We start from the raw sequence: 20,870 nt of genomic DNA, 5'->3' as shown, positions 1-20,870 counted from the left end.
GATAAACTGCTCTCAATTTCAAGGACAGCTAATAACTCAACTGATATTTTCCTTTGATAATCCCATAACAATGCTTTTGAAATTAGTTTAAACCTTTCAAAAACAGAACAAACATGATCTTATGATACAGTAAACTCAAATTTCCAGGTTAGACTAAAGTGTCTTATTGATGAAATCCTTCTTGGATAGGGGAACATATTTCCAATTCGTATTTGTGGCTCTTAGCACTTTTCCTTTACTTTAAATTGGTACAGATCTCGATTTTTTTTTTTTTTCTTTCACTTAAGTTCTTTGCTTAGCAAAGGTAACTTCCAGTTGCACTTAGGTGTGAACATAGTGAGTCCTGTGTGTGCCACCTGAACTTCCAGGAGTTTTGTCAATACTTCTGTAGGGATTGCTGTTACATTATAGAGAGATTTCTTCATATTGCTTCCCATCCCACAGAAAAAGTGTTTCCCTACCTTTGTAAATTTAGCAGAAGCATGGACTTGTTAAACATTAAGTTCTAATTTTGTATTTGTGAACTGCCCAAACCAGAAGAGTGGATAAAAAATGCCATACCTTGGGGATCAAAGCAGGACCTGGATTTCCACAAAAATTGTGGGCCATAGATTGTAAGAATGTATTTTTTTTTCTTCTGGATAAACTGGGAAGCATATATTACTGACTACAGGCATAAGGGTTTGATAAAGAGCACTGTACTAAACAATTGTGACTTAAAACAGCCAAAGTGGATGTGGCTGGAGTATTCATTACTCATTCCAGGTCTTCAGCACCAGAGCCTTTCTGTCTATAGGTGAAGGGAATAGGGCATGGAGAGAATGAGGTGCTATTTCTGAGCACTGCCTGTGATCTGCAGCAGACCTGCCTTATAGCGGAGATCTGAAACTCAGAAACAACAAGTGTGCCTGGTCTCCAGTTTTAGCAAACTGCAGGGTGTGGAGGTAACGTCATTCATTTATTTAATGTTTGCTCCAGCATTTCTGAGGCTTTCTCCTGACCTGCTGTGTGTGTGCTGTGGGACTTGCTGTCACACTTGTAACCCTTTCTGTGACTTAATTGATTTTTGCTGGTCACCTCCCTCCTCCCCACATTATCTACGTTGTTTCTTTATTTTTCACTTCTCTTTTGGCTGTTGAGAGCTGCACCAGGAGAGAATGTCGGAAAAACATTTTGAAGGTGCTCCGCTGTGCAGAAACAAACTAAGCAGTAGTAGAGACTCACCTTTGTTACCTCTTAGTCTGTGAAGGCCTGCTTTAAGTTTTGTTGTGAACAGAGCATCTCAAAAACCCCTACCATAGTCAGACTCACAGAATTTATGTTGATTACAGATTAAGGAGTCTTAGTGCATTTCCTACCTGATGTGTTCAGAGTGGCAGCTGGTTGTTTGCTTACTAAGGTGTCAGCTACACTAGAAGGAAGAGGATTATATTAATCAGATAGCATATACATTAGGATAACACACATTTCCACTTTCAGAGGATGCATGTGGTCTTCCTCCGATGTTTTAAAATTCACCACATTACCTTAACTGAAGACTTGCGGCTCTGAGATTTTCAGGCATCTCAAGTTTGCAGCAGCGTTTTCTTCCACTTGGTGTCAGCATTGTTCTCCTTCACTACTTAGCTGTATTTGCTTTGAACATAATTCTTTCATATGTTCTGAGTATCTTAAAACTAGGTATTGTATTTCTATTTTTGTAACATATCAGCACGTCAGCCTGTTCCTTCCTCAGATAATTGCCGATATCAGAGAGGCATGAAGGAAGGGTATGAATTCACCTCCAAACCACTGTGAAATACAATCATTTTTTGGTTTATGTTCATGTCACCTTCCTTAACTCAGCAAGACTACCAATAAAATCTGTTATCACTTTTTGTATTCCTTTTCTTTGGTGTACATAAGCAACACAATTTGTTCCAGATATGCTGCTGATGAGGGCATTTGGAAAAAACAGCAGAAGTGAAGTCTTTGATAGGAAACTCATCCCTTGGGAAATTAAAAGTATTTTTACTGAAAGTTCTGTGATATCTAAACATCAAAACGTTTCAGGCTTTTTTTTTCTATTCTTATAGCCCCTGACTTTGTAAAGCCAGTGAGGGTTTAAGTTTAGGGATGGGAATGGGAAATGTTACCAGAAAAGCAGACAAGAAATGCAAAATAAAGCAAAAACCTGAAAAAGTCCACTGTTAAAAGAAAATCCCATTTTTTTTATTCAACTGTAGTCTTTAGAGAGACTTGGGCTCTCTCCAATGCAGGGCTGTGTAACAGTGAATTTAACAGACGTGTTCTGAATACAGGCCCTGCTCCACCTGCCCCCAGTTCTTAGACCACTTTTTTCCTCTTTAATGAGTTTATTTTACCTACCTAGCAGAGATGCAAACATGCCAAAGTATTTAACTTTGCTTGCCAGAAGAATATGCCAACACTTATTGCAGTTGCGTGAAGAAAGGCTTGGCTGAATCTTGAAAGCATATTAGCACATTATAGCCTAATGCAGTTTCATTCTCTCCCAGCTTATTTGTTTTTTTTGCTATAGAGCAGTCTCTGTGGTATTTAATTTCTTTGCTTCAAGTAAAAAAAGGAAATGTGTGTTCATGAGTCAGCATTGCTGTTAAATAGTTTCCAGAGCTATCAAACTAAATACTGGCTACCTTTTTATTTTGCTGTGAGAAAGGAAAAGGATGAAATACACCTGTAATAAAAACACAAATGCAGTTGAGCCAAAACCATGAAAAACATGATGAAATGTATGGCAAAGATGCATGTTACTCCTGTTTCCTGGGGGTCAGGGTTAGAAAAGTTTAGTTTGAATTGTCCTGATTTACTGACACATCTTAATTTTCTTAAATAGAGAGATGTGTGGGGAAGAAAAAGGGAGGAGAAAGCAGAAAATGCCTTTAAGAATATTACGGAAAAATCGACTTGATACTTCAGAAAGTTATAGTAAGAATAAATAAACACAACACCTCCTCATATGTTTTTTTCCAGATGTGTTCCTACTTATTTCAAAGGCCATTTTTAATTTAAACAAACATTACGGCAGTTTGGCTTTGTGCACATGGGTTGGCTTACACTGCTGGTAATTTAGATGCTTGAAGCTGAGGTTCTGTCAACAACCTTAATCCTGACCTTTGAATTTTCACTGACCATACTCTCGAATTAGATGTAGTCCTGTTCCCAGAGCACCACAGATGAGCATGCATGGATTTGTGCCAATAAGGAAATAATACTGTTGGCCTTCAGCTGTTCTGCCAAGTGACCCAACCGTTCCTGGGGATGATTGTGTTAAAGGATGCTGATCAGGACTAAATGTTTCCGTAAGCTGTTAGGTAGACAAGGAAATGAGGGGCTGCTGCCGTATGATGCAGCATTGCTTCCAGTATGCGACCGGAGCTTCGCCTGGGAGTTGTTGGTGTCACTGGGCTGTGCACAAAAGCAGCATAGGACCTAAGGTGGGAGATTCCTCTGCCAGCATCCACACACCGAGAGCTGGGGTTGGGGGGGAGGTGTTGTTTGCCAAATCAACAAGTTAAAAGCCACCTCCCCTGCATCTCACTGATGGAGTGGCTGCAAGATACAAGGTTTCCTAAGCAGAGGGTGCTGGGATCTCTGCCTGGCTTAGGAAGGAGAGGCACCCAGGTGCTAGGTCAGGGAAAAAGGCTGATCCCCATCTAAACCTTGCAGACTTGTGGAGAGGTAAAGCTTCACAAGATAAGGATATGGGTGTAAGCAGAGGAGAGCAGATGTCTTAGGGAGGTCTTTGTAGATCCTAAGCTCTAGCTTTAGGATTTTTATGTGCTATTTATATTTTTCCCTCACCCAAAGCAGTAAACAAAATGGAACTATGTTGGAATTAAAAAATATATTGCTATTAAAAAAAAAAATGAAGAAAAAGAAACCAGAGCATTTACATGATGGTTTTAGGATTTTCTTAAAGTAGTGCTGTAGATCAAGGAAAGAAACTATGATTTAGAACTCTCTCGTTGATGTTATTTCAGTTGTTAGCTTTTTAATTCTCAGAGTTTGAAAATACGCGGATAGCTTTCATAGAATATCCCAAGTTGGAAAGGACCTACAAGGATTACTGAATCCAGCTCATGATGAGTTGGAGCATCCTTTGAGCATCCTAATCTTTTTTACCAGTCAATACAAGGGTGCAATGCAGCAATAATAAACAGTGAGCTGAATTTGGTTATATGCAGCACACTGTAACTCAAAACCATACAGTACTTCTAAAAATATATTTGTCTTTTTCATATTTTCACTAGGAAAGTATAGCAAGCAATCTACCACTTAATTGCAAGGAATGATGTGTGAACAGAATATTTCCTTGACTAAATATCTGATGTGCCGCTTTATGTTTTCTTCCAACTCTTCCCTTCATGTCCTTAAAGTTTCTTCTAAGCAATTTCCTAGCTATTTTACTAACCATTTATGTTCCATAACTCTTTCCATGCTTAAACAAAATGCTGGTTGAGGTGGAGGAAAAGGGAGATGAAACTGATAAATAGATAAATATTAAATGCGCTATAGGGCAGTTCAGACAAGCTGTATCTACTTAATTAACACTAAGCACAGTTCATATAAGAAGCTTAAAGCGACTTGTGAAAACTGCTGCTGACAGAACACCAACCTGGTGTGTTCTAGATAATCAGTGAGCTCTGCACGCCTTTCTTCTCAGTTGCCCTTAGTAATTTGGATGTTACAAAAAAAAAAAAAAAAGTCTTCCTGCAAGTTGTAGAATAAAGATGCTTCTAGAAACTTTGGAATTGCAGGCAGATTTGTCAGCTAAAAGAAAATTTCCTTCTGGATCTGCCTGGAGTGTAAGTTACTAGCAGCAGCAGCAGTGTGTTGACTTCTTCTGTAGTGTTCCTTATACCCTGTGTTCTTAATGGTAGCAAAGTCACTATGCTTTCTAACCAGAAAGAGCATAAGCAGGTGAAACCTAAATTCAGATCCATGTAAACGTCAATTCTTACAAACATCTCTGTTTCTAATATATACAGTAAATGCAGGTTCATGTGATTGTCATTCTTTATGAAGTCTGTTTCTAAAGTTTAAATCATAAAACCGAATTCACCTCCTTCCTGTTTTCCTAAAAACTCAGAGATATACTGTTTCTGCAGTGTGCTTAGGGATCTCCTAAGCCATGATTTAAAAAAAAAAAAAAAAAAAAAAAACAAACACGAAAAACCAACAGCTTTGAAAAGTTTTGCTCCAAGTTCTGTTTTGAAGCCCTTTGCTGATACCTGAGATACATACTTCTAAATTTAGATGCTGTGTTTTCCTTCAGTGAAGGCTACTTACTTTAAAGAAAGAGAGAAGTTCAGATTGGGTCAAAATCAAAGAAGAAAATATCAAAACCTTTATTTGCAGAGGAAGACTTTTTTTTTTTATATTGTTATTAGGCTGTCTCTCTTGAGAAGCTTGGCACTGCCACAGACACTGCAAAAGGAAAAGAAACTCTTCAAAGTGCTATATGGTAACTTCAGTTAAAGGACAGGTCAGCTCTTAAGAATACTGAGGGGAGTGACGGTTCTCTTTAGTACAACTTCTTCCCACTTAACAGATTCTACATTATGTAACGTTCCCTTTGAAATCTTTATTTAGCATGGGATTTCTCTTTTTTAAAGTTAACTTTGGAGTTGAAGGTCTGCTGCTGTCCCTGTATGGTCTTTAGTTGTGGCTTTTTATTTAATCGAAAGGGAAGAAATATCAGTAGTGGAAAATAGAAGAATAAATTAATTCTTCAGTATCAACTCATACATCATTTCTGTGAAGTTGAAAGTGGTGTTCTCATCTTACCCTTCTGTAGTTCTTCTACTCAGCAAAATATTAATTCTGGAAGCTGCTATGTGGTCTTTAGATATACATTTTTTTCCCATTCTCTACCAAGAGTTTTCTTGAAAGTGCGAAAGTATGATTTTATACTCTGAAACTCTTGCTATTACAGAGTAGAACAAACAGTTGGCTTTAGAGAGACTCTTTATTTTTCTTTCTTGTTCCTTGCTAAATTAAAACAAATAGGGAGGAAATTTTCATCACTGAGCCACTTCACATCTGCTAAACTTTTGCCCCTTTGTCTAATATGATACTAAAGCAAAAAGTCGCCTATCTAGAAATCAGGTATTGCACTGATGGAGGTGCAATAGAAAGGAGTGGCAAAGTTTCTTTCATACCTTAATGCATCTCAGCCTGGTAGTACAGCTCTTGTTGCAGAGGATTTTTTTCTGAGAAGGGAAAATATTGGAGAAAACTCTAGTATATTTCACACTCTTCACTGGCTGTTAGTTGCTTTGGGTAGAGATTGAAGGCCTTAGTCCAACTGTTAGAAGCCTTCGATGGATCAGCACCTAGCTGTGCCAATGAAAAGATTATTCCTGTATCATGTCTACTCTGAGTTGTGTAGTTGATGTGGCAGAGATCCCTGATAAAGCTAATTTTGACTCGGGAATGATTTTGTGGAGAAGAGAGTACTATTTCTGAACACAGTGCTTTCAAGGCATTTTGCAAGAAGAAATGTTTTACTTATGGTAAAGTAAAGGAGAAGGTATTATTCTCTTGACAGAAAATCCCATCTTACTGGTTTCTTATGCTCTGCACATGTGGCAGGTGACCTCCCACCGTAGCAGAAGAGAACACGTTTCACTGTGAGTAATGCTATGCCAGTCTCGTTACTCTAGGTGGTGCTTGGATATTATCACAGGAAGCTTGGAATATCAGGTGAAGTGGAATAAACATTCTGAATTGCATAACGGTCGCTTCTTGAAATTTTCACAGGGTATCTGCATTTTTTCCCTCAAATAGGCAAGAATTCATCAAATTTCAACCAAAAAAGCGCTACCATGTAAGCAAAAACATGAGAATTTGGAGGCATAGTTGTTGGGTATTCAAAGGGGAAATCTGTCTAGTAAAAGCTGCTAGAACTAGACGTAAGAGCATTTTGGGGGATGAAGAAAGACAATATTGAAGAACCTTTATCCAATATTTTTCCTGGCACTTAAGAGTTTATTTGAAAAAACATTTTGAAGAAATAGGTTCTAAGGATCCAGGCTGAGTCCCAGGAAGAACTGTCTAGTGGCACACATGACAAACCCTCAGGTAAACAGTAATGGGTAGAGATGTAGTTAAGTAATGCAGATCTATGCAGAGAAAATATTTTCATTCCATTTTTTTTTCATAGAAGGAAGAAGGAAAAGGTTGATACAGCTTTTATCTAATTCTGAATATTTTGTTTCCTGATCCATTAACTCCATTTGCTTTATGCCAAAGGTAATTTGGGTTGTCTCTGTTGCTCTGAATAAAAGCGTAGGGGATCAGATGTGGGATGCTGTGTTAGCTCAGGCTGTGAGTCCAGAAGTAGTAGCACATCTGGAGTTTTCCCAAATGAAAGTATTGTTCTCCCCATTTCACCAGTTGATTGAAAGTTGACTGTTAATTTTGGGCAGATAGTTGTTTGTATAATAAATTCTGTTTGTGTAATATATTCCATACGAAGACTGATTTTGACTCTTTGGGTCAGCCCATGAGATTTGTGTAATCTGAGACAGATATTCCACAGTAATCCTTGGAAAACATTGTGAATTAACTATGTACTTAATAATTTCACTGGGGGAGCAGTGCTATTTTTCTTTCATTAGTCTGATGCTAACAGATTCTGTGAAGGACAACCCAATGCTGTGCAAAGGTGCCTGAGCTAGCTCTACATTACACAATTGAAAAGGGTACAGAAGGCAGGGCAAGAATATATTTGTGTTTCATGGATGTGTGTTCCTGAATATCTTAAGCGTTTTTAATTTGCTTTTAAATTATGAAAAAAAATCAGAGCAACTGGCTGCAGCAGGGAAGTAGTCAGGGAATCTCTTTCACATGCTTTTTTTTGTATGTAGCATGGATAGGAGTTCAAAAGGGTGACTGCATTCTCAGCTGAACCTTTGACTAAAGGCTCTTAAGAGCCAGGACAAATATTGGATAACGTTTTTTCAGTATTGCCTTTCTTACTGAAACCAGAGTATTAAAAAAGAATTAAAAAAAAAAAAAAAAAGGAAAGATCTGTGGTGCTTACAGAAACTCTATCTTTCCCTTCTGGAGACTTAAAACCCGATCTGAAGCATAATCCATAAAAATGCGTCAAGAGGATTTGTTCATAAGCGTACCGTGCATTGACATCAGCAAACTCTTATTCGCGCTGTCTTGTTCCATATCTTGAAGCCTCATTCTAAATCTTCTGGCAGCATTCAAGTTCAGTGCTTTCAATTTTGATTGAATTAATTAGGGAAGTTTGGATGGATCCCCTGACTGTGAAGTTGTCAGAAATTTTTAAGAGGATGTTTGTAAAGGTTATTTTTACCCTAGTTAATAACAAGTAGGACATCTGACTGCATGTCTATATTGTTTAAATGGAAAATACGTTGCCCATTTGGAAGCAGAGAAAATGGTAAATGAGAGCTGTATTTATGTACTTATCTTGCCTTTAAGTTAATCTCCTGTTACTAGTCTTGAGCCTTTCACGTTGCTATAGAAACTGCCACAGCCTCCAACTGTGCTTCCGCCAAGACTTAATTGCATTCTGAGTCTCATAGACTCTCTATTAACTGCAGCACTGGCAGACACAAGCACATTGCAGGAGTTGAATTAATGGTTCAATATGATGTATGCATTTTTTTAATACTATGTTTCCGTATCCTTTTTCAATTTTTCCTTTACCAGCTGCTTACGCTCCTCTCTAACATGTAGTGATACCACAGGGATGGATTCTCTCTGTTCACTGCCACTATATTTGATGTTTTCCAGTCTTCAGCGCCATTCAAGTATCTGAAAGAGTCATTAGTCTTAAGGATTTTTTTTCCTTAGAGGAGTCAGATTATTTATGAACTCTCTTAGCTTCACTGAAGTCTTTCTGAGACTTCTTCACCTCTGCATTTGTGAAACAGACATGGAAGTGCATAGCTGCTATCTGGTAAGCTTGTGCTGGGTCAGTGCTCTTACTGTGTGGTTTTTATGTGATTGGTGTGCGTCAAAGATAGGTGGCTTTTCAGCAAGGCCTCTTTTTAGGTCAGAAATGTCAGTTTATCAAAGTTGAAACTGAGTATGGCTGTGCGCAAGGTTCAATAAGACTTTACTTGGAATTATTTATTATGTCCTTGATGGAATTTCTCATCAAAACTAGAGAACATCTCTCATTCAGCTAGTGCAACCAAATCTCAGAGGTCTGTTTCCCCACTCGGTTCTCAGCATATTGATGATGGCCGTGAAAACACACTGTTCTTACTGATGCTGTTCTACATTCAGTGGGGATGGACTAGATTGTAGCTAGTTAACAGCAATTACCATAAGAAATGGATGTAAGTTCAGAACTTCATGATAAAAAAAGCAGTCCCCACTGTTCTGATGCGCAAAAAGAGGGGAGAAATGTATTACAACAGGAGGAAGAGAGAAAGTCATGTATTTCCATTTCTGTGTTAAGCTCTCTGTCTCAGCTCTGCATTGCTTGTGCTTAGGGGATAAGACAGCGAATAGGACACACTCTGTGCACTGTTGCTCTTATGGGATCTTTCTATACTTGTGTTAATGCTGGCCCAGAGATTTATTTCTATCCTGTTCTCATTAGAAGCATTAGAGGCAGCCCACAAACTGGTGAATGGACAAAGTCAGACTGAGGCTGGGAGCAGGGCAAAGTGAAATTTTACCAGCCTTCACTGCAAAATGTTTGTGCACATTAAGTCATGCTTTTAAATAATGAACATCCGAAGACAGCTTAAATATACCTGTTGTAACATTTAAGCTTTTCAAATACCCTTTAAAATGTGTGTAGTATTTTTCATGTGGTTCACTTTTTTTCCTTCTCTATTATTTTTTTTTAATTTTGAATACGTGCTGTGTTTATTGATGGGCCTTTATTAAAAAAGTCATGTAATTAAGGAGAGTAAACCAAGGTAGCCTTTCTGGTCTCAGCCTTACTGCTAGAGTTTCTCTGCGAATTTGTGTGGAAAACTTTGTTCTTTTTGACTCTTACAACAAAGAAAATCGATTAGGAAAGGAAGAAATTGTGATAGTATTGTCAGAATTGACCTGAAAGAGTGTAGACAGTTTTGCAGTGCTCCATTTTCACTCTCTTTTTCTTTTTTCCCTCGTGTCCTTTTTCATTAGTTACCTATTTTGCACCTCTTGCTGTGACACAGTGCACTTCCTGTCATGGAACTTAAATCTCTTCCACAAAATGTCATCTTTCCTTTTTAGCAGCTCTGAGAGTTTGCATGTTAGAGAGAGCTGCATTTCCCTGCCAGCTCTGGCTCAAGGTATGTTTCCTGGATTGCCCTACAGTATGTCAATGTATATTCTGAAAAGCTGTGTGTGATAGAGACCTTCCTCAAACCTTCTAAAAACACCTACTTTGGGATGGAGTTCATTGGGATTTGAGTATAAAATAAGCATTATTTGTTGGCTCCTGTCATTCTTGAGAAGCCAGATAGTTGCCACGTCTCCAAGTCGTCTGTCTGCTCGAGCTATTTTCCAGTCAGTGACAGCACCTCATTTACATAAAGCACTGCTTGCAGTGTTTTTGTGGGTATTCAGAATAAAGGTCTTGCCTATGAGCTGAACAGCCGGATGTGTGTGTGTGTGGAGGGCTTTACATTGGTTAAATATAGTTGTTAGCAGTATTAGTAAAGAGAAAAGCCTCATTACAAGTCTGTGATGTGCCAGGTTGTTTTACTGTACTGTAGATTGTATTGCAAAAGCCTTTTTCACAAGCCATCATTTCTTATGATTTCTGTAGAAAGGGTGGTGCGAAACTTGACCATAAAAAGGATTTTGGATAAGCAGGGGAGCTGGTGAAATGGTGCATGCATGTCTCAGGCAACTATCCCCATTGAAATAAGGAGATGCACAGAGAATGGAGAGGACAGGTAGGGACAATCCATTTAGCAGGTCTGCTCTTGGGTTCTGTATCATTTTTTTTGGTTTGGTGACCTAAATACAACCATCCTCTAGTACACACAGAGCAAGATGGAAGGTAACGCAGCTAAAATGTGTGTGTAGAGTGTAGGCTCTACAGGGCTGAACTTTAAAAATTCTTGGAATAGAGACTTAGAAATTACTTTTAATGTGATTTCCATCTCTTTATCCTCCCTCTTGTGTCCCCAGAATCAATCCCCAGTGAAATTTCTATTTTCTGTCTTAACCCTACTTACCCCAGTGGCCACTTAGCAGAAGAGTTTCACTTGTGTCAAGTAAACTGGTCATTTTGTATGTCCTTGCATGGCATGCCACGGAAATGAGCATGAACTCTATTAATATCTGTTCTTACGTAAACAGAATCCATTTTCTTCAGTTCTTCAGCTAATGAAGCGCTGTGGGAACAGGACAGTCAGAAGCTTGGGAATTACTCTACAAGGAAGAATCTCAGTGTTTCTTGGCAAAAGCTGCTTTATGCTCTAGGCTTTCTTGGTAAGAGCCAACAGTAACAAGGTCTTATTCTGGACAGAAGTTTAAACAAATAGACACAGAGTATTTCTGCTTGTCTTTGAAAACTGACACACAGAAATCCCAAAGTTGATTTCAAAGAAGGCTTAATTTTTGTCTAATTACAGCCAGATACTTAATTTGGAGGTGGGGGAGTGTTAGTCTAATGAAAGAAAAGAGGAGTACCAAATGGGAACTTAGTCTCCCTTTTCCTTATTTATTTCCAAATGCTGGCAGAATGGGAATATTTTTTCCTCAATTCTTTGTCAATTTCCTTAAAGTAAGAAGAAAAAACTAAGAGGCATAAGGTGGCTGAGGTGACTTACTCAGCAATAACTGGCTTTCTAGCATCAGTTGCTATTAAATTTCAGTTAACGTTGCAAAAGGAGCAGCTGAACTGTCATAAATGGTCATACACAGACTACCTCATTTGGGGATTGTTGGCAAAAGCTGTAGTGGAGGCATTAGATGGCATTAGGTTTTTGCTGTCATAACTTCTACAACGTCCTTTACAAATTTTCTTGCACTCTTACATTGCATGAGGAATAAATGAGAACTTGTGGCTAAAAGGTCAGTGTCTCCAATCTTGTGTCATGTGCAGGTGACCCTATACCCCCATGCACCCATCTGTCTAGTACTGCCCTGGTGCGCACTGATGGAGGAAAAGAGGGAAGCTCTCTTCCCTAATGGCTTCTTAGCTAGACTGAACACTGACAGCTCTGTGAACATGGTATAGCACGTTAGCTTCTGTCTGTTAAGCTGAAACCAAGGTATGTGCCATTTGACACTGTTGCATGATTCAGGAGATACTACTTGCAGAGGCCTTTTGGTTTCTCTGAGACTGGATCTGGCAGAATATTATTTCAGCATAAAGATATCATCAGAAATATAAGAAAAAGATGAATAATCCTGTTTATTCTTGTGTTGTTGGTTTTTGGTTTTTGTTATTCCATGGACCATAAGATAACAGCTAAGAAAAATTTCAGAACACAATCTTGCATTCTATATACTGCTGCAGATCTGGCAAGAACTAATGTGACAGAGGGCAGGACTTTCTGTGTTAAATATTTCTGCTTCATGCATTATTCTTCTCCCTTTGTGAAATCCTATCTTCAGCCCTCCCTGTCTTTCTGTTTTAATAAAAAGCTGAACTATGAATTTAAAACTCACAGGAAAAATGTGACCCAATGTATCTTTGCATCCCAGATGAAGCAGGAGCCTGTTTCTCTTGGCCTATGTTTTCTAATTGCCAGTTCACAATACGTTGTTACATTATCAGTAGAAATGTCAACAGGAAAGCAAGGAATCACTAGTTAATGCACTGAGCAGCACAATTAGTCTTCAAATAAATCAGGATAGCTACTCAGTGTTTTATATTCAGTATGCATTGCAACAGTTGATGTGCAACAAAATCATCTGCTAAGACCTGCATAAAAATACAGCAATAAAAGAGATATCAATCTTCATAAATGCAGAACAAAGCTGAAGGAGATTAGGACCATATGGGGAGCACCAGTGACAAAAATGAGCCATTTATTCCCAAGTCCAAAGATAAATTTATAACTCTCTGTATGAACTGGTTTTCCTGGATCCAAGCATAATGAAATAGAACCTGTATTTTGTTAAGTGCCCAGTATTGCACCTGGCCACCTGAAAGACATTTCTGAGGTTCTGGAAAAGCCTGTAGGAATCTGAAAAAGGCCAAAAAAGCACGCAGAAAATCTCAGTAACAAAACAATTAAAAAGCAATACATTTAAAAATAATTGAGAAAGTAGTTAGACAAAGAAATTGTCCCAATGCCCATTTCCTGGGAGTGTGCACTGCGCAAGGAAATACAAGGTCCTTATTCTAAGCACACCTGTGGTAAAATCCCTAATTATAATCATTCAGATAAAAGTTAATTAAAAGCACATCTTTAATATAGCAGTGCGCTTTTCCCTACATACCTTCATCTGGGACCAACTCTCTTCTGCCCTCTCTGTTATTTAACTTAAATAGAAACAAGTAGCTGCAAATGTACTTCCCATTTTCTTTTATCTGCCGAATAATACTATGTGTTCCAAGAGCACGCATGCGTGTGTGTGTGTGAGAGAGAGAAAGAGAGAGAGAGAGAGAGAGAGAGAGAATGAAATAGTGTCTCACTCTCTAATGCCGTTGAAAGTTAAAAGAGTAACTGAAAATGTATTTGCTTCTTGGGAACTGCCTTTTGTATTGCTCCCTTTGGTTCCTGCTGTCCACCACCAAACAGGTCTGCTCTTCTGGGAAGTGTCAACATCCCTGTTGATAGTTAGTCTCCTGAGACGACTTTCTCTGTAAAGTGCTGGTCTGGCACTCCATTCACAAACAGGTATCAGGTTCCCCGAGCTATGTGAGATGTGATGTGATTTACCCAGAAGATAACTTAAGGAACTAGGATAGGGGAGGGAGATGTAAATACAGCCATGCAGTTGAAGTCAAATGATCAAGGTGGTGTTTAAAATGCCCAGAAAGTTAAAACTGCATTTTCTTATAAGAAGGAATTTTGATAGCATTGCCTACGTGCGTGGAGAGCACTGATGGGCTCTCATGATATTTTGGTAATTAACTGTGGCATTATGAAGGATAATAGAGAGAACTTCTCTTGGATTTTTTTTTTTCCAAGAAGTAGCTCAAGAGTTTCTCGATGGTGGAAAAATTGGTGGACATTGCCAGCCTTTGCTAGGTCTTGCAAAATATGTGGGTTTGGAGCATACTCCCATCCCAGCCTCTTTTCTGTATGTGACTTCCACTCCTAAGTACTGTGTGATTTTTTTGATTTTTTTTTTAATGCAATGAAATTTATTTCCAGAGCATTCCCATGTCTCTCCCCTAAACTAGCCGATACTAGATTATTGCTAACAGGCTTAATGTTTCACCTAGCTAGAGGCTTCCCAAATCAGAGTTTCCCAATACGCAGTTCAAAAATAAACCAGCCCCTACACTATTGCGATGGCCCATGTTTCTGCTTCACAGAAATCAGATTAGTAATGAAATGCATCCTCTTTCTGCTCCTTGCCCCCAAAAAGTCAGTTACATTGTGCTAACAAGTACAATAAGACAAATCAGTTCTGAAGCTTATAGTTGAGGTATTAGCAAGAACTTTTGAAAAGAGACTAAAAGGGAAATGTTTGAACTCCTTTGTCTTCAAAATATTTGTCTAGCTTGCTTGCAGTGTGCCAAAATAATTGTGCCCTGTGAGGAGATGTGTCAGTTGGAATTTGAGGTAGGTAGTAAGCTGATTTCCAGGCCAGCTTGAACGATAACTGAACAGGACAAACACTTCCTCCCTGTGTGGCTTTTTGAGCACTACAACAAAGTGGCATTGCAGTGTTTCATATTGCAGGTCTGAAAGTTTGTGCAGAGAAACAAGTACAGAGTAAGAAGGCAACATATATCCAAACAAAGGTTTTAATACAGATCAAACAGAACAACCAAAAAAAAAAGGGGGGGGGGGGGGGGGGGCGGGAGGAAGGGAGAATGTGATAGCCACATTTAGCTATGTTCTTTATATAATGTTTTTAGGAGTTTAGTGTGTTATCTTCCTGCTCGTCAGTGTAGAGGAATGCTGAATTCACAATTATTTGCTACTGCAGTGGATGATACCTGTTTTCACCGAGTGGGGTGTTTAGAGTTGAAAACAACTGTTTCTTTTAAATGAATAAACATTTTAAAATTTTAGTGTGTGTTTTTACAAACATTTCAACTAATTAAAAATGATAACATGCCATCAAATTATCAACTGAGATAAACTCAGGCTGTATCAAATTCTATTCTAATTTCTAATTAGAATAGAAGTTCTATTCTAATTTCAGAAAAACTAAATTTACCTATTCAGGCCTTGGAAAGAGATAGAAAATATGGCTAAAACTAAAATCTCAGCCCCTGCTGATTTTTAATATTCTGTCCAGAAGTTTCATTAATACATTTTGAGATTAAAGTTGGAGACAACTGATTGTGGCAGTAAATACTTAATTGTCTTTCATTTCAAGACGTATTTGTATTAATCTGTTTCTTTAAAAGCTTTATTTTTGTAAAATTATATTTTTCAAGCCAAGAATGAAAGTGAGAAGGCTTGGGTCTCCAAGCTGGTATTCTCACATAATAAACCATTTTATGTAAGTGTTGTTGAGCTCGTCACCTTCCTTTTCACCTGAGCATTATTACTATTAGTAAGATAAATAAATGGAAATTGTGTAGTTTAGTGCTATGCATGAAATTCCTCTTGGCAGGCACTGACAGCTCTGTATGTGTGTGTTTGTGTGTTAAAGAATTAGATCTTGCTTTATTTAACAAAACAGTCCAGTGCTTGCCAACCTACTTAGCAAGTGCTTAGCATATTTAGGTTCTTAAAGTTAAATATATGCATAAGCATTTTCCTCACTTGGAGCTTAAATCACAGGTTTTCTATGTTTATGGTAATTATCATAAAGTTGCTTAAAGACTTGGCATAATAGAAGGTTACTTGGCACTTTTTGTGCGTGACAAGCTCTTCCTGGGTAGCTCTGTTTGAGTACATAATGGATATTTCATTACTACAGAATAACTACATGACAGAGGTAGTTATGATAACACTTATATGTGTACACAGCAAAATGGTGAATATTTGTGGTGTCCTGATTCCTGCACTGTGGAAGGAAAAAAATACAAGGGATGAATAAAAAGTGAAAAGTGTAGCAAAGTAAAAAATATTTTTTTCCAGTTCCCTACTACATCATGAACTGTTGAGTCCAGATAACACAAGATCTGATTGAAAACTCTATTTTCTCTTCTCTTAAAATAAATGAAAATGGTACTGCTGAGATTTTTTTTTTTTCAGCTGAACCCTAGTTCTGTCTTAAATGTAAAAAGTACAAGGTAGTTTGGGGAGAATTTTTGTAGTTTGGCAACATTGATGTTTCCCGTATTCCCATAGATGCTTCCCATTATTGAACTAACAATTCTTACTGTTTCAAATTTATATCTTCTGTTTGCCACACTGTTTACCAATTATAGGGTTATCATAGCTTTTAAATTGTGTAAAATTGCAGATTCCTTGAACAAAAAGGGATTTAATATATGTAATGCATTAGATTAGTGTGAAAAGCAGCAGAGCCAAGACTTCTGGGAGCAGAGATGACTGCACGCAGGCTACAGCAATGTCAGAAAATTTGGGCTTGGACAAAGTACTCTTTTGAATCTAAGATAAAGTGTCCCTACTGGTTTGGATTTATTACCATTGAAAATTGAAAACAGGAAAACAAACAAACACACATACGCACACAAAAAAAAGCCTACTATTGCTCAATCAACAGACTTACTTTTTTTCCCCCCTCTCTAAGGAGATGCTATATACAGTTACGTTTTATGGTCTGGGTATTTTTTGTACACTTTTCGTTTATTCCTACTAAGTTAATGTATTGCTTTATTATATGCAGAAAGATGCCACTAATTTAGTGGTCATTAAAGTATTATTTTAATACTTTAAACAGAACAGGTTTTCCTCTGTTTCTGTTAGGATTGTCTTTTTTTTCCAGCTCTCTTGCATGGGCTGAGAAATAGGAAAATGATAGCATGCAATCTTGAGTACAAGAAAATTACAAATGCTTTAATAAACTGGAATTGTGTATGAAATAATTAATTTTCATGAAAATTGACAAGAACAGCACAACAGAACATCGGACAAACTTGTCTTGAACTGAAACCCGGTCTTGTACATTTTGTTTCTTTTCTTGGTGCAGAAGAACAATACAGAAGATGAGGAGAGAGACAGATCTGCATTATTAAGGTAGGATGAAAGCACCTGTTATTTAATGGCTCCATGGAAACTTTTGATATCTCATTACCAATCCATATAATACACATCTATAATGTAATGACAGTTGGTTTATTGGAGCAGTAACCCCCCCCCCCCCCAAATGAAAATTCTCAAATCTTAATGGTAATGTATATGAACTACAGACAGATAGCCTAGCAGGCTAAAGTCACTCGCTGACACCAAACAGATGTGTATTCTAGATTCTTGGGTGCTTTAACTTTATTTCTTTAATTATTTGGTATTTCTCTAATTTTGTATTCTGCTTGTACACGGGTATATCTCTGTATGAGCCTATATCACGGGTCACATGTTAGGATTTCCTAAAGTGCAAGCATGAACGGCCTGGTTTCACAAAGTGTTTCATGGCTTTTCACTGGTGTGGTATTGCATCAAGAGGCTGAGATATGTTCAGAATAAATATATAAATAACTATGTTCACTTACTCCTGGGAAGGGGAGGATGTTGGCAGTGAAATCAGCATCTTGATAGCTTACTTTTGGAGCAGAGTGGGGTGGTCAACGACTATGCCTTATGCAGATGGTTAAATTTGGTGGAGAGAGGAAAACTGATGCATAAACAAAGCTGAAATCCTTTGCTGTGTTTGTCAGAAGGATTTGGCTTTTACTAGACTTAAGTTTATGTAAGCAAGCAGTATTTTGTTATGCCCCAAGACTAGATTTTCTTGCATCATTTCTCCAGCATATGACTTGGGGGCTGTCTGACCACGGGACCATAGCTTAGCCAAAAAATTTCTTAAGGGAATATTTTTTACCTATAAGGCTTAAAAATATAGTAATGCCTTCACACCCTTTTTTGCATTTTGCAATAACTATACTTGGACTAAGCTAGCAATCACTGGAAAATCATAGTACATGTTCCCATCTTTCAGATTTTGTGGGTTTTGTTCTGAGATTCCACTGAAACACTGCAGTGGATGCCAAGTTAATTGTGCTCTGCAGTGAAAAAGCAGAGGTAAAGTTGTTATAGTTCAGAGCAACTTTAAGTATTTCCCAGATATTTTGGAACACCAGACACTGCTACTTAATCCCACTTAAAATTCTGCTTGCTTTGCCAGAAATGCAGAACATTAATAAACTGCATTAGTTAGGAAATAGCTTTCTGAGTGAAGTAGGGAAGATAATTCAAGGTTTTAGACAAAGCTATTGAAGCAGAGACAAGCTGGCATTTCCCAAAAGCTAATCAAATACTCATAGAGCAATAAGAGACTATAATATATCATTTGGGAGACAAAAGTCATGGGAGAAGATTTCAAAGGCTACTATCTCTATTTGCCAGCAGGTAGTACCTCCTGGTGTTGAGACTTGAACATTATAGAAATTGCCAAACACTGCTTGAAGTAATCCTGTTCTGTGAGAGGGTATCTTCTAAATCATGCTGATTGTTTAGGCCTGGTGGAAGACTTGCATATAGACCTAACTCATATCTGAATCTGAGATTCAGTGTTGGGTTCAGTAGATAATAACAATTCTGGACATTTTTTCTCTGTTTTTGGATCATAATGGAACAAATGGCAATTGTTTTTTTCTGACTGCACTGAGTATAACTCCTTTGTGTCTTACACAGTCATTGGTAAGTGATGATTTGGATGTTACAAAACAGACGAATTTCAGTATTTACAATGAATAAGTGTGTATATTTGTGTATTTGTATATATATGTATGTATAGATATATATGTGTGTTTCACTGTTTACATAATAAATGTAACACATGTATGTTCCACTGTTTATTAAATACATACATGTATGTATGTGTTTTATAAACAGCAGAACATAATAGTAAGGAGACTGGAAAGGCTCAGCTTCAACTCTACTGGAATTAGGACTTTCTTCTCTGGAATTTCAGTTAAAGTCTGGGGAAGGAGGGGAATTTAAAGTCAAATTTTCTATCTGGAGTTTGTGTCATAAATTTTGGTTTAAAAAAAAAAACAAAAATAACAAAACTCATCCAAAATATTTTAGTGAATACATTTGATGTGATTTTTTTTTTTTGCTAAATGAAACTTCTGCAGCAAATTCAAACCTAGTTTGTGTTTCTTTGGGACAGCTGGATTCACCCGTCTCACTGAACTCAGTATTCATTATTCTACAATGTATGCAATAATGGTGTTCGTTATTCTACAGCCAAGATCTGGTGAAGATCGGCAACAAGTAATTTTTTTCATAGAATCAACTTTGAATATGCCTGTCTCAGAAGCAGTGCATTGTTATTTTTTTAATACGTATCAGCAAGTGGGCCAATTACTGTTATGAATTTCCTCAATTTTTTGTTTTTGTTCAAACAAAATTAAGAGAATGTAGTTGAATAATCACTTTACAGACCCTTAAGCCAGTAAAGGGTACCACTTACAAAGCTGTAAACCCAACTGTTTGTTACTGCAGCTCTGCTGGAGTGAAAATGCATAGCAATTTGTTTCTGGTAAAATAGGATGGACTACCCATAACAGGTCATTTGAGTTAGCTTGGCAGATTCTTGTCTAAACAGAGAATGGAGCACCTCAATGAAGTGACTAGACTTCTGGCAAGTAGGGGCACTACCTGTATTGGGCAACATTGTTGGTTTTAAAAAATTATCCACCACCATCAGAAGGTCACAAATCTGCCAGTCTGCTACCCAAAAGATCTGTACTGCACAAAGATTCATGAAGTAAATATGTAGGAGAGAGCCATAGCCTCAGTATGCTGTGATGGGAATAGGTACTGTAATTAAGAAACCTGCTGGATGTACTGTAAAGCTTACTGATTCAGAATCAAAGTACTGGTATTTTGTTAGCAAAAAATCACCTTTCTGTTAAGTCTAAGCACAATTAAGTGCTGCCCAGTTTCTCAGTATATACATCAGTAGAGGAAAGTGTTATCAAGAGTAAGTGACTGGGAAAGGACAGTAAATCTACTTCAGCTTGCCAAAATTCATGTCTAGCTCTGAACTTAGTGAGACTAAATACCTCACACCTGCCTTAACATCACTGACATTAAATACAGTAGTTGTTGTTTAATACATCTATATGGTGGAGCTAGTTTCTTTGGCAATTCAGGCATTCTCAGATAAAACAGGATAGCGGTTCCCTTTTTCAGTTACTGCATTTTTGTATCATATTCTAGAATGAAAACTTTTCCTGATTATTTAACTTTTATCAAATTCCTTTTATAATGGAAAAGTGAGGATGACTCTCACTTTTGGTTAACAAGCTACAGACTTTCATTTACTTTACTTTGATGGTATTTTAATTTTCTGTAACCAGAGGTGTCTTTCATTTAGCTGGTTTACTATTATGCCCTTTTAAAGCAATTCAGTAGGCTATCACAAGATAGCTATTGACTGATTTTCTGTTGCTTAACTTGATGCATATACAAACCTGTCAGCTTAGGAATCTGATGTACAAAAACATGTTTGACAGACACCTATCAGTATGCTTAGCCAGGCAATTTTAGTCCCTTTAAAGTACATTTGTTATTAAGGGCAAATAAAGTGTCTTTCTTGGGGACAGACATTAGCATATATGGGATTCTAGAAACACTGTGGGGTATTTCTCTTTTGCGAATAATTGATTTTGGCAGATGCATTCTGTTGGG

The 20,870-nt window shown here is 37.6% G+C and overlaps 1 protein-coding gene across 22 annotated transcripts in view; it reads left to right on the top strand.

Moving 5' to 3' along the window:
- FAM13C (family with sequence similarity 13 member C) overlaps positions 1-20,870 on the top strand; it is a 133,753-nt gene that overhangs the window by 24,491 nt on the left and 88,392 nt on the right. For all 22 annotated transcript variants that reach the window (XM_083845251.1, XM_083845243.1, XM_083845250.1 and 19 more), the window contains one exon: positions 17,203-17,249. In XM_083845251.1, the coding sequence (XP_083701377.1) occupies positions 17,203-17,249 (47 nt within the window). The remainder of the gene's footprint in view (positions 1-17,202; positions 17,250-20,870) is intronic.

The sequence above is a fragment of the Anser anser genome (genome assembly GCF_964211835.1).
Source record: "Anser anser genome assembly, chromosome: 7".
Lineage (NCBI taxonomy): Eukaryota > Metazoa > Chordata > Aves > Anseriformes > Anatidae > Anser > Anser anser.
This window is presented reverse-complemented; position numbering and strand designations above follow the sequence as displayed.